This window comes from Triticum aestivum, chromosome 5A (assembly GCF_018294505.1).
Source record: "Triticum aestivum cultivar Chinese Spring chromosome 5A, IWGSC CS RefSeq v2.1, whole genome shotgun sequence".
In the NCBI taxonomy this organism is placed as follows: Eukaryota; Viridiplantae; Streptophyta; class Magnoliopsida; order Poales; family Poaceae; genus Triticum; species Triticum aestivum.
Window position 1 is genome coordinate 28,396,415 of NC_057806.1, and position 13,315 is coordinate 28,409,729.

Consider the following 13,315-nt stretch of genomic DNA (forward strand, 5'->3'; position numbering starts at 1 on the left):
CTCTTTTTTTGGATCTGCACAAGATAACAACGTGCAATGCTTGTGGATTTTGTATGCAGCTTCTTGCTGAGAAAGGTGAGCTTGCAACAAGATTTGGTTCGGCCACACTGGGAATCCTCCTCCTCCAGGTGATTAACCGAAGCCCTCTTTCCCATTCCTTTTCTCCAAATGGTCCATTTTAAAGCTTTTTTCCAAAGAGTATATGGTGTATTAATTCCAGTATGTATTCTGCTGATACACAGGATATTGCCGTTGTTCCTCTCTTGGTCATACTCCCTGTTCTAGAGAGTCAGGTATGCAAAAGGTTAGCACTTGAGATATTAGCCTGCATGAAAGTTGTTCGAAAAATATCAACCTGATAGACTTTCTCATCACATCATAATCTAACTAAGAGGACTTAAGGATTCTGTGTAATAACTTGGAAGATGTTCACTGCATGAGATTTGCCTTAGTGAGCGAGTAGCCAGGTAATATTGGCAAATGGTTTGCAAATATTTATTCTTGTTATGTTCCCCTACCTAGTGAACTACTGTATTGGTCTCTAAGCATGAAAATGCAGCTCTGACTTCCAACATATGAGTTTCCGCTTTATATATTAGGCTATCATCAGTATTTATTATGCATTTTATCGCAGAATGTTGTGGAGCAAAGTGTGTGGCCTATGCTACTAGCTGAAAGCTTAAAAGCACTGGGTGGACTTGGCATACTTTCACTTGGAGGGAAATATCTCATCAGGCGCATCTTTGAGGTCTTTTATTTTATAAATTTTCTGAATACAAGCTTGTATGTTATTTTCAATCAGCTCTTGATGTTCGATAAAATGATTATTGGTTAAGCCTTCCTGCAGTTTGTTGCAGAGTCGAGGAGCTCAGAAGCATTTGTTGCCCTCTGCCTTCTCACCGTTTCAGGAACCTCACTTCTCACCCAGTGGTTGGGCTTTAGTGACACTGTAAGTTTTTAATTCTGAAGTCAAATATAGATTATGCTCTTCCAGTTTTTATTATTTGCTGATTGTTGAACTTCTGTCCTATGTAGCTAGGTGCTTTTCTGGCTGGGGCCCTCCTTGCAGAAACAAATTTCCGTACGCAAATAGAAGCTGACATAAGACCATTCAGAGGCTTGCTCCTTGGATTGTTCTTTGTGACAACAGGAACTTCTATCGACATGCAGGTTAAACAACATTGCCATGATCTATATCGGTGAACATTAGTTAATGTCTCATGTGTCTAACTTAGCAGTACATCAAAGAGAAACCACTTTGAAAGTAATGTTGCCCCATTATTTATCTTCTTCAGTGGAACATATTGCAGGTTCTTATTAACACACCTGGTATTTTCTCCTTGTATTGCAGCTTCTCATCCGTGAGTGGCCTAATGTTCTATCGCTGTTGGCTGGCCTTATTGCAATCAAGACATTGATAACTACTGCATTAGCAACAAGAGTCGGACTAACTTTTCAAGAGAGTGTAAGGATAGGATTGCTGCTATCTCAAGGAGGGGAGTTTGGGTTCGTGGTATTTTCTTTGGCAAACAGGTCAGTTTTTATTACAAGTCTTCCATTATATTGTTCTTGTCTTCTCAGACATCTTGTTTTCAGCCCTTGGTACCTTGATTGAAACAGGCTTGGCGTCCTACCGCTTGAGCTGAATAAGCTGCTCATTATCGTCGTTGTGCTGTCAATGGCATTAACTCCGTTACTGAATGACCTTGGAAGAAAAGCAGCAGGAATCATTGATGAGAGATCTGAAACAAAAGAAGTAGTACGTGACTGCCATGTCTTATACACTCACAACGGTCATGGTTGTTGCCTATTTTCGTGAATTCTTAAGGCAATCTTTTACAGAAACCAGCTGAGGAGGCAAATTATGGTGCGACTGAACCTATTGTCATTCTTGGCTTTGGAGAGATGGGACAGGTATATTACATCATATTTTCCTTTGTTGTTAAAGCTGGCCAGCTGAACTGTTATATCACATGCCTCGTAATATTCTTACAGGTCCTTGCAAAGTTTTTGGCTGCACCATTATCTTTCGGGCTCGAGCGAGATACAGAAGGATGGCCGTATGTCGCGTTTGATCTAAATCCTGCTGTTGTAAAGGTTGACATTAAGAGAATATTTGGTATTAATAGTTGATGCGTCTTCATACATATGTTAAACTAAAGCATCTGCCTTCATTCCTTACCAGTCAGCCAGAAAATCAGGATTTCCAGTGTTATATGGAGATGGTTCACGCCCCGCCGTTATGCAATCTGCTGGCATATCTTCTCCTAAAGCTGTCATGATCATGTATACCGGGAAGGAAGAAACAGTCGAGTCTGTCGACAGATTGCGACAAGCTTTTCCTGCGGTAAAATATATGATCCATTTCTCATGATTTATTTATCAAGTTAGCACATAGTACTTGTTATAAATGCATTGTGAACAAACGAACGCTTTCATAATACCTTTCGCTTTCCCAGGTTCCCGTGTATGTTAGGGCTCAAGACATGTCTCATTTGTTGGATCTAAGGAAAGCAGGTGCGACAGATGTTGTTCTGGAAAATGCTGAGGTAATATAGGAACACGTTTGCATCGACTGAGAAGCTCCTCATGTATGGATATATGTAACAAAAATTTGCATCAACTCTTTTGTTTTGTTGATCCCTTCCTGCAGACTAGCTTGCAACTCGGCTCGATGCTTATGAAAGGGCTGGGTGTCATGTCTGATGATGTATCTTTCCTGAGTAAGCTTGTGAGGGACTCGATGGAGTTACAAGCTCAGGAGGCACTCAACAACGTCGAGTCTCGTGAAACTACTACCATGGAGTCACTTCAGGTTCATAAAATCATTAGTGCTCAAAACCGACTCTAATATTACACTCCCTACAGATTAGTAGTTCTTATTTTCATGGTGCTGCTTCACTTCCCCATATGACCTGAATAAAATACCTGTTGCAGGTTAGGGTATCGGACTTGGTTGAGTCCAATGGGAACGGTTCCGGAATGATTCCCCGGGAGCAATCGCTAGGTCTAAGCAGTCGTCCGGAGGTACGGGTGATGAAAACGACTCCGGATAATCCCATGCCTAATTTGAACAACAAAAACGAATCTGAAGACGGTGTGAAATATTGTCTCCTGGAAACCGCTGACGGCGAGGAAACGGTGGAGCCTCCAGCGGAAGCAAGGAGATGACGGACCAGACCAGTTTCTGTAAAACCAAGGCGCAGTCTGAAGCGAAGGCACTGAACTTGTGGTTTCCTCATAGGTAATAGCTCTCATTGTACAGCACATCTGGAGACTGAAGCGCCGAAACTTGGAGGCACACAATCTGTGGACACGACGTTTGCACTGCGTCGTGCGAGCTGAGATTTGCAGCTCGCAAATTGAAACCGGAAATGTCAATTCGGGCATATTGAGATTTACAGCCGTGATTGGAATTTGCGGCGGGCATTTAGAAATTGAAGCATCAACATTTCAGAATCCCTGAAAAGCATTATTGGCAGGGTGATTTGTGCAAGCAGAAGTAACCTGTATGGCTAGATAATTATTTGTATCACATTTCTCTGATTTGTGTCTGTTGTATACAACTAGGACCGTAGGCCAAATAATTCCTGTAAAAAAAATCATGTACATGCGCACATGCAGAAACTAGTGAGTGTATAATAATACTGGACCAAACGGTTTGTCCTCGCCGCGACAAGTTGAACTTTCTGAATGAACCTGAAGCATTGCCTGCTCGGCTCTTTGTATTGATAGCAGCAGGAGTAAAAGATCAGGAACTAAGGAGTTCAGATCTTGCTACTCGCTAGTAGATTTGAAGAAGTGCCATGCATTATTAATAATGAAAATAAAAATAATGGATTTTTTATATTAGAAAACATAGTTAACCTCTGCAGGCATGGAAGGCCGGAGGGTCTGACAAACTAACAAAAGGTTAGACCTGCCCGCAGCAGACTGCAGACGACTAAAAAGGAAGTGTCGATATGTGGCAAGGTTGTCTATGTTTTATCGCATACACACATGTGGTATGCTGCAATAATTCTAGGTGTCTTCTGCTAATGTCATTTCATGTTTCAAAGCTGTTTTCATGTTGTTGCGTACTTCTGTTTCCATGTTGCATATGTTCTAATCAATTTTCTCAATGATTCATTGCATAGAAACACAAACAATGTTACATGATAGGTTTGAAATGTTGTCATATTTTCGCATGTCTTTGGACATGCCGTGAAAACAAACGTTGCATTTGTGGTGCGCACATACAATTTTGTTTTGTTGCCGGTGTTTGATGTTCGAATGCCAGCTGACATAATATGGTGATTAGGTCTATCAGATGGTCAAGATGAGGGCACTACTTTAGGACAGGATAACCTAAAAACATATATTACCGAGTATTATAAGCAGTTATTTGGACCTCCGGAGGATAATTGTGTGTCCCTCGACGAGTCCAGGACTGAGGATGTGCCTCAGTTATCAGCTGCCGAAAATGATATTCTGGTTGCCCCGTTCTCAGAGAAGGAGGTGTTTGATGCTATTGCACAGATGAAAAACAATAAGGCTCCCGGTCCGGATGGATTCCCGACCGAGTTCTATAAAAAGTGCTGGCACATTATTAAGGGGGATTTGCTACCTATGTTCAATGATCTGTTCGCTGGACAGCTTCAATTATTTCACTTGAATTTTGGAACTATCACACTGCTTCCTAAGAAAACGGAGGCTGTGAGAATTGAGCAATTCAGGCCGATCTGTCTCCTCAATGTTAGTTTCAAAATTTTCACCAAGGTCGGGACTAATAGGCTCACACAGATTGCGCATTCTGTGATACAACAGTCCCAAACTGCTTTCATGCCAGACATAAATATCCTTGAAGGGGTAGTCGTCTTGCATGAAATGCTCCATGAAATCCACTCCAAAAAGTTAGATGGAGTAATTTTTAACGTGGATTTCGAGAAAGCGTACGATAAGGTCAAATGGCCATTCCTCCAACAGTCATTGCGTATGAAAGGATTTGATGAAGCTTGGCGCCGCCAGGTTGAATCATTTACGCAAAAAGGTAGTGTGGGAATTAAAGTTAATGATGACACATGTCATTACTTTCAGACACATAAAGGCCTAAGACAAGGAGATCCGATGTCCCCTATCTTGTTTAACATTGTGGTGGATATGTTAGCAATTTTGATAGGAAGGGCTAAGGAACATGGTCAAGTAGGTGGTTTGATACCTCATCTTGTTGATGGAGGTGTATCCATCCTTCAGTACGCTGATGATACAATTATCTTTATGGAGCATGACTTGGCCAAGGCGAGAAATATGAAGCTTGTGTTATGCCTATTTGAACAATTGACCGGGTTAAAGATCAACTTTCATAAGAGCGAGCTGTTTTGTTTTGGTAGAGCCAAAGACGAACAGGAGGCTTATAGGCAATTGTTTGGGTGCGAATTGGGAGAGTTACCCTTCTCTTACCTAGGTATTCCCATCCACCATCATAGGCTGACAAACAGAGAGTGGAAGTGCATCGAGGACCGATTTGAGAAGAAACCGAGTTGCTAGAAGGGTAAGCTCATGTCCTATGGAGGCCGATTAATCCTAATAAATTCGGTGCTCACGAGCATGCCTATGTTTCTCCTATCGTTCTTTGAGGTACCAGTTGGTGTTAGGAAGAGACTGGACTTCTATCGATCGCGTTTCCTTTGGCAGGGTGATGAGCTTAAAAGAAAATATCGGCTCGCTAAATGGGATATCATTTGTAGACCGAAAGACCAAGGGGGCCTCGGTATTGAGAATCTAGAAGTTAAGAACAGATGCCTTCTTAGCAAGTGGCTGTGGAAGCTCTCTACGGAGAATGATGCCATGTGGGCTCAAATCCTTCGTAGCAAGTACCTCCAGACAAAAACTTTGTCCCAAGTTACAGTTAGGCCGACAGATTCACCTTTCTGGAAAGGTCTGATGAAAGTCAAACAATCTCTGTTTAATAGGATGAAGTTTGTTATTGGAAACGGCACTAGTACACGTTTCTGGGAGGATACTTGGCTCGGCGAGACACCCTTGGCCATTCAATATCCGTCTTTGTACCGCATCGTTCAACGACGAGAGGTGTTCGTCGCATCGGTATTTCAATCTATCCCCCTTAATATTTGGTTCCGGCGGACGCTAGCGGGAAATCGTTGGGAAGAATGGCTCCGTCTAGTTAGGAGATTGATGGAGGTCCAGATTTTTCAACAACCCGATGAATTACACTGGAAATTGACTAAGTCTGGAGTATTCATTGTTAAATCAATGTATATTGATGTTATTAATTCGAACTTCATTCCTACCTCCAAGCATGTTTGGGATGTCAAAGTTCCTTTGAAAATAAAAGTGTTTATGTGGTTTGTGTATAAACAAATTATTTTAACCAAGGACAACTTGATAAAGCGTAATTGGACAGGACCTACTAGGTGTAGTTTCTGTGATCGGGATGAGACAATCAAGCACCTTTTTTTTGATCGCCCGTTGGCCAAAGTGCTTTGGCAGACAGTCCACATTGCTTTTAATATCAATCAACCGAATTCTGTTAACGTGTTATTTGGGACATGGCTTAATGGGATTGAGCCTGACTTAGCGGGACACATTCGGGTTGGAGTTTGCGCTTTGCTGTGGACTATCTGGACTTGCAGAAATGATTTGGTTTTTAACAGAATATCATGTATCCAATTTTTGCAGGTTATATTCCGATCTACGGCATTGATCCGTTCGTGGTCGCTACTCACCCCGACGGAGGCCAGAGAGCATTTGGTTACTGGATCTTTCCGCTGGGAGATGGTAGCTCGGGATATCTTTAACCGGTTTGGATGGCGGTCATGTAATAGGATAGTCATTTAGTTTACCTACCTAGCTTTAGCCAGCCGGTTGTGGCGTCTGTTCATGGCTAGTTGGTGTTTCTAGCCTCTTTTTAGCTCTATGTGAGCTTTCTTTGCTATTCATTATTTTTGAAGACTTTGGAACCTTGTTGGCACTTCTTTATTTGGTTAATAAGATGGTCGTATGCATCATTCTGATGCAGAGGCCGGAGAGTCCCCCTTTTCGAAAAAAAGGTCTATCAGATGGTCTGTGAGGTGGGCAACCCCACCCCATCGGACGCCTAGCATGCACCTATAGTAATAATAAGGTCACATAACCATTGAATTTTGATCCAACCGTTCCAACTTGCCCTTTTCTTTCCATCAAGATTATATTCCCTGCACGCCTATCTTTTCCTTTGCCTCTAGAACCACACCCGCATTCTTCCATCATGCTTGCCTCCTCTGATGATGCAGCTTCTGTTAGCATCGTCCCAGCCTCAGGCTCAACCATCTCACCCCCGCTTTTATGTTAACCTTTTTTCACACACACATTGACTCCTAGGTTCCCCCAATGCCGCAACCTTGCACTTAGCCCCTTTGGCAATTCCCGCCAATGGGGCATATGCATTCATCTAGGCTCGAGGGGCTATAACGATCCCCTTATCCATGACCACTTATGGCAATGTCCTGCACCCTAGGCTTCGCCAGCGTCACCGATCTTGGGTCACTCTAGCATGGCTGTTTTCCACCATCACCCCGTCGTCGTTGCTCTAGCGACGCCTACAGATATGAGCTTCGTCTTTTGGTGCTTCTAGGTTCCTAGAAGCATAAGCCCAAGCAAACAACAGAAACCTACACCGGGTTTGTAAAAGCAAAAAAATTGCACCGCGAATTTCTAATCCCACCCCTCCCAAAAAAAGAATGCCATATTTTCTCAAAAATGAAAAAAAAACAATGCCATGTATATTATTTAGACCCCCTTCACAATTTCCTTCACCCCCTCATCCCGCAGCCCATTTCCTCGCCCCGACCAAGCCGCCGCCGCCATCTCCGGCCACCCTGCCTCACCCCCCTCCCCCTCCCCCTCCCCGGCCGAGCCACCGCCGATCCATACCGGAACAGGAGGACCGCCACCACCGTCAAGCCCCCCTGCCAGCCGCCTCTCCGTCGGCCACGCTGCAACCAGAGCAAGGTGAGCTCCCCCACCCTTCTTCCCTACCCCATGCTAGATTCTTAGCTTGACGAGGAGAAAAAGAGCGCCGAATCATTGGATTGGATCTCAATCCAGTGACTACTTGAACCCGAACTAACCTCCGCGATTTTTTGGGTGTGTCGGTGCGCCATCCAGATCCCGGCCCTCGTCGCATCTCGGAATGGCGACCCTGAGGAACCTGAAGATCAAGACGTCCACGTGCAAGAGGATCGTCAAGGAGCTGCGCTCCTACGAGAAGGAGGTGGAGAAGGAGGCCGCCAAGACCGCCGACATGAAGGAGAAGGGCGCCGACCCCTATGATCTCAAGCAGCAGGTGACTCAAGATCTCTCATTCAGCAGTTCTGCTTACAGTTCTTCTTGTTTAATTAACAACACAATTACCGACCATGTATAGCACTTACTGGTAATAGTAGGATCATATGTTAGTTATCCTTAGAATGGTCCCTTGGAGCATGGTTTCATTAGTTTATGGATGCTGATCTAGTCACTACTTGCTTGCTGGGTAGTTATTTGTGTCATATGGCCACTAATTAATCAGTTCTTGGTAAAATGGGCAGGCCAATCACATATTCTGTTATTGATTTCCTAAAATAAATTTTGTTATTAGAATGGCATGTCATTGAACTTGTTGTGGATAAGTGTAGAGGGATCTACCATGTGAAGCCTTGAGGATTGGTTGGTTGGCCTGAGTAACATTTTGATGTTTGTCAACTGTTACTCTGATTGGTTGGTTGGTTGGTTGGTACATAGTAATCTGTGCATTGTTACGGCTGGGTATCCATGATATTACTGCTAACTTCTGTCAATGCAGCCTATGTAATGGTTTTATGTTGGTTGGAACGTCAGGTCTCTGCTTCTAGTCCATCCCAGTTATTTATCCTTAAGGCCCGGCATAAAAAAATTCAGCATGTATCGTCTCTTGTGGCTCTTTGAATGTGGATTACCCATTTCTGTTTCTTTGCGCTCAGTCCATGTGGATTGCTTGATATAAAACCTATCTTTCCTTCAGCCAAGATTTTTTATGTTAAAAAACAATTACATTTGTCAAATTTTTACTAGATGTAAGGCACTGTATAGAGCATCAGAATGGAAAGAGTTCTAACTCAGAAGCAGAATTGCGTATTGAATGAACAAGTGGCATATGCATTCTTCAGAGTACTACCGTGTTCACATTCTTCTGGGTTTTACATATAGCTATTAGTATTATCAGACATGGCAAGATATTTAAGGCATACATATGCTTGATGAGTTATGAAATTGGTTTTGATGTAATTGGGATTGGAAAAGATAGTTGTTTCATATTGATTGATCTCATACCTGCATCGACATCTTAGGGTCCGTTTTTGGACATGCAACGGGAGCACTTAGTTATTGGTCTCCCTGCTCCTCTTCCAAGTCACTTTATCAATGTGAAGATCCTGGTAGTACATCTTATCTTAATGCCTTCTACATGTGCAGGAAAATGTTTTAGCTGAGTCGAGGATGATGGTCCCAGACTGCCATAAGCGACTTGAAGCTGCACTGACAGACTTGAAAGCAACTCTGGTATTGTGCAGGAATTTCTACCTATATATGAAATTTTCTGCAACAAACCTTGTCTTGAGCTACTTGAACAAATGTTTGGTTATCCTGTCACAGGCGGAGTTGAAGGAGTCAAATGAACAAGGCACTGAGATCGGTGAGGCTGAGGCTACAATCACTGAAGTTGAAGCTGTCTACACGCCAACAGAAGCTGAAGATTAAGCTCGCAACTTCCTTTTCGCTGAAATGTCAGTATGCATTATCAGACTTGCTCTTGTCGACAAGTTAGTCCCATTTCATATGACGTTGACGCGAAAGCTTGTATGTATTACGACTCATGATCTGTCTCGAGATGTGCAACTGGTAATATCACTGAATATGGTTAGGCGTTTATGGTGTGCTGGAAATGCTGCATGTTGTTGGCGTTGTTCCATTTGAGTATCGGATGATGTTGCTTGTTGCTGCTTGTTTTTAGTTATTGGGGTCATTATCTTTCATGCTTTGATGTAGCCCGAGGGGGGGCTCATCGTGGGCCTTGTATACATTTCCTGCAATACGTAGATTTCTTCAGTTTTCCCCTCTGATTCAGAACGACAATGCAATGTAACTTTGTATATGGTTTTGCTAGTTCTCACCCGCCTCATGTTTGGGAAAGAGTATCTCTAGTAGACCCCGCATAAGTGGTCAAACCCGCAAAATAACCGTTTTTTGCAGTTTCAGTCGAAAAAACGAGCCCGAGCAGATCCCTTAAGGGGCCCTGCAAACGCAAACGCGAAACCCTCGTATTTACAATTTTAAGGGCAACTTTGTCAGGGCCCTGCATAGCGCAACTACAATAGAAAACAACCTTGTGGTAGAAGAATAGAAAAATCCATCCTGGACCGTCAGATCGAAGATGGATGGCCCATATTCTAGTGGAGATATCCCAGTCCACTTCATGGACATTTTATGGAAAACCCCCTGCTAATATGTAGATATAAAACACATTTTTTATAGTAATCACCTCAACTTTCTCATATTTAATCGTTTTGTCCTCGGTAAATAAGACAAATTTTCAAATCCTCTCAACGTTGAGGCCTCATCTTTGCACATATCTGTTGCATGTATACTTGAGTACAAATAATGGCTTCTACAAGCAAAAATTGAACATGCTGGCACCTAATTTTTTTTGCCAATATCCATCACAATATCTGTAAACACATTAAATTTATGCCATCTCATTCAAGTATATGTCAAACTGAACCATCCCAGACAAATAGTTGAGCACACGTCAAGTTAGACCATCCCAGGCATGAAGATCTGAGTAGATGTGAAACTGGACCATCCCACACATAAATAGTTGAGAACACGTCTAGTTAATTAGACCATCCCAGGCATAAAGATCTGAGTACATGTGAAACCATCTCAGGCACAAATATTTGAGTACATGTCACTCTAGAGTCTGGACCATCTCACTCACTAATGTCGAGTACATTATCAATCTGGAGCAGCAGAAGATACACAAGAGACATGCAATACATAACATGGCATGGACATTTCTAGTGTTGTGCTATCTTGAATGCAGAGAATAGAAAAGTTGTAGCGCTTGCCTCCGGTGCTCGTGCTTCTTGCTCATCAAGTTTTATGTGCTGGAAAGATGACATCAAACATATAGGAATCAGTTTGAGCACAAGACCATGTATGTATCACACATCCGTACTTAAAAATATTTGCTCCTGAGCTAATCTAATGAGTATGCATTAATAATATCATTTGACTAGCAGGAAGAGAACTGTATGCTGCATAGTCATTTGTACACTTCACTTAATATCATCACTAAACTTGCAATAACAATTTGGTCAGGTATAAATTCTGCCATACAGGGGAGAGCTTATTTCTTGCATACAAAGAGGTAAATTTTTTGCCTTTATTTTACAATCAGAGTGTTATTACAACCAAATGAGGAAAAGAGCAAAGAGCTAACAAAATTGTTTCACTAAAGCAAAACGATGCCCGACCACGACGGCACCTTCTTGTCCCTTTGCTCACTCACCTGTTAATCTTCTCGCGATGGCTGCTGCTAATCTTTGAATGGTTGTTGTTTGTTCTCTAGTTACACGGCTCACTTTTTTGCTAATTTCCCATTAGCTAGAGGTAGCTAGATGTGCACGTGTTGGTACTCATGGACTCACTGCTTAGCACGTGGTGGGTTAATTTGGCAGAAAGAATTCTTGTCCTTGTTTTGATTTCCTTGCTATCAAGTTCATCCTTGACTACTAATACTAGTACATCAGATTAACTAACGGAAAACATTTGCCTCTGCTTAAAATAAAGCCCAAATCATCAAATTCCTCAAGCAATGGATCGGCAACATGATTTTTCTGTACAACAACAGCAATACATCAAACGATCTGACCTATATACATGTTAACAAAGAGGATATATACTTGCTTCTGTTATGTTGTTGGGGCAGGCACGCAACAAGTGATAGCAGAATATTCGAATGGCTGCTACACAGGCCAGGTGCTCTGCTGCTAGTTAAACTACAGAGGTGCTCTGCTGCTAGTTAAACTACAGAGGTCAGGGCTAGCTACAAAACGAGTCAGCGAGTTTGAGGAGTGAGGTTGCGGTACAATCGTTGTACTATCCTCGGCTACAGGCGATAGAAGAAAGAATATGCATCAGCATCTTTTGGTTCAAGCCAACTGAAAATATTTTCTCCCTGTTTGTTCATGTATGACGAAATCTTAACTCAAATATAGAAAGCTTTCTGGGAATAAGAAAAAATAACCATAGATCCAACAAGAAGATACTTACCCATTGAATGATCATTTATTCCCAGAAATGGTACTCCATTCTATTAGTTTTTACGCTCTTTTCATCTACATTCGATCACATGTGGCAGGGGTCTCCAGAGGTCCTGAAAATAATCAAGTGTGATTTCCTTATCACAACAACCAGAATGGGTCAGTAACAACGTTTTCTAGAACTTCATATAATGGATCATGTTTAATAAGGTGCGCACCAAAGCTCAAGATACTTATATGATGGAACAAGAAGAAGGGCAATGTGGCTGATTGTACTGTTTTCCTAATTTCATCTCAATTGAAAGAACCATTTTGGTGCATGGCAAACCTGCATTCCTGAAGACCCGAGGTCTGTTCTTTGCCATCAGCAGATGTCCGAGCTAGGCATGGGGGTAGGCGGGCTACCTGTGGAGAATGGCTGGATGAGGCAAGAAAAATAGTAGATCGAGAAGCCACATGTGGACAATGACTCGATGGGGTAAGAACATGGTAGATCGAGGTTGTCCTCTAGACGTCGGAGAACGATACCTGGAGATTTGCTCGCCCAGTGTCGCAGCGCAGCACAGAAGAGGTCCGCCCGGGCAGCCCGACCGGCGACCGCCGCCGGCGAGACGACCTAGATTCGTTGGGGCGGAGATGGAACGGTGCCTACAGTGGCCAAGGTCGCCGATCTAGGTACAGGATCTACACCCCCGTCGTCATTGGCAAGCTAGAGGGAGATGGGCTTGCCTTTAGGATTGGGGATTTTTTTTCGAGCCTTGGCCGCCGCTGCTCACATCGGAAGGAAGAAGGGGATGACAGGTCAAAAGAAGAGAGGAGATCGAAGCAAAAAAAAAAAAAAACAGAACTAAGGGACTATTCTGCAAAGAAGAGCGCACAGATCCACACTAGAATACGGGCCATCCATCTTCGATTTGACGGTCCAGGATGAATTTTTCTATTCTTCTACCACAAGGCTGTTTTCTATTGTAGTTGCTCTCATATCGGTCAAAGTTGGC

At 42.8% G+C, this 13,315-nt stretch overlaps 1 protein-coding gene, 1 long non-coding RNA gene and 1 pseudogene across 3 annotated transcripts in view; 2 read left to right on the top strand and 1 right to left on the bottom strand.

Annotated features, from left to right (window-relative positions):
- The window catches only part of LOC123102099 (K(+) efflux antiporter 3, chloroplastic-like), a 5,985-nt pseudogene extending 2,287 nt beyond the window's left edge, over positions 1 to 3,698 (top strand). Inside the window, exons 6-18 of the transcript XR_006448745.1 lie at positions 60 to 128; positions 243 to 293; positions 635 to 748; positions 848 to 949; positions 1,036 to 1,170; positions 1,352 to 1,533; positions 1,621 to 1,759; positions 1,843 to 1,914; positions 1,996 to 2,097; positions 2,186 to 2,347; positions 2,460 to 2,549; positions 2,654 to 2,815; positions 2,938 to 3,698. The product of XR_006448745.1 is annotated as a K(+) efflux antiporter 3, chloroplastic-like (transcript). The remainder of the gene's footprint in view (positions 1 to 59; positions 129 to 242; positions 294 to 634; positions 749 to 847; positions 950 to 1,035; positions 1,171 to 1,351; positions 1,534 to 1,620; positions 1,760 to 1,842; positions 1,915 to 1,995; positions 2,098 to 2,185; positions 2,348 to 2,459; positions 2,550 to 2,653; positions 2,816 to 2,937) is intronic.
- Positions 3,699 to 7,794: 4,096 nt separating this feature from the next.
- On the top strand, positions 7,795 to 9,938 carry LOC123102100 (tubulin-folding cofactor A). The gene is made up of 4 exons (XM_044523385.1): positions 7,795 to 7,989; positions 8,146 to 8,323; positions 9,469 to 9,555; positions 9,649 to 9,938. The coding sequence occupies exons 2-4, from the start codon at positions 8,171 to 8,173 to the stop codon at positions 9,751 to 9,753; spliced, it is 345 nt and encodes a 114-aa protein (XP_044379320.1). The 5' UTR covers positions 7,795 to 7,989; positions 8,146 to 8,170; the 3' UTR covers positions 9,754 to 9,938.
- Positions 9,939 to 10,867: 929 nt separating this feature from the next.
- LOC123102101 (uncharacterized) lies at positions 10,868 to 13,147 on the bottom strand. The gene is made up of 4 exons (XR_006448746.1): positions 12,846 to 13,147; positions 12,646 to 12,722; positions 12,328 to 12,454; positions 10,868 to 11,159 (listed from the first exon to the last, which is right to left on the bottom strand). It is a non-coding gene; the product is annotated as an uncharacterized lncRNA (long non-coding RNA).
- Between the last annotated feature and the right edge of the window lie 168 nt (positions 13,148 to 13,315).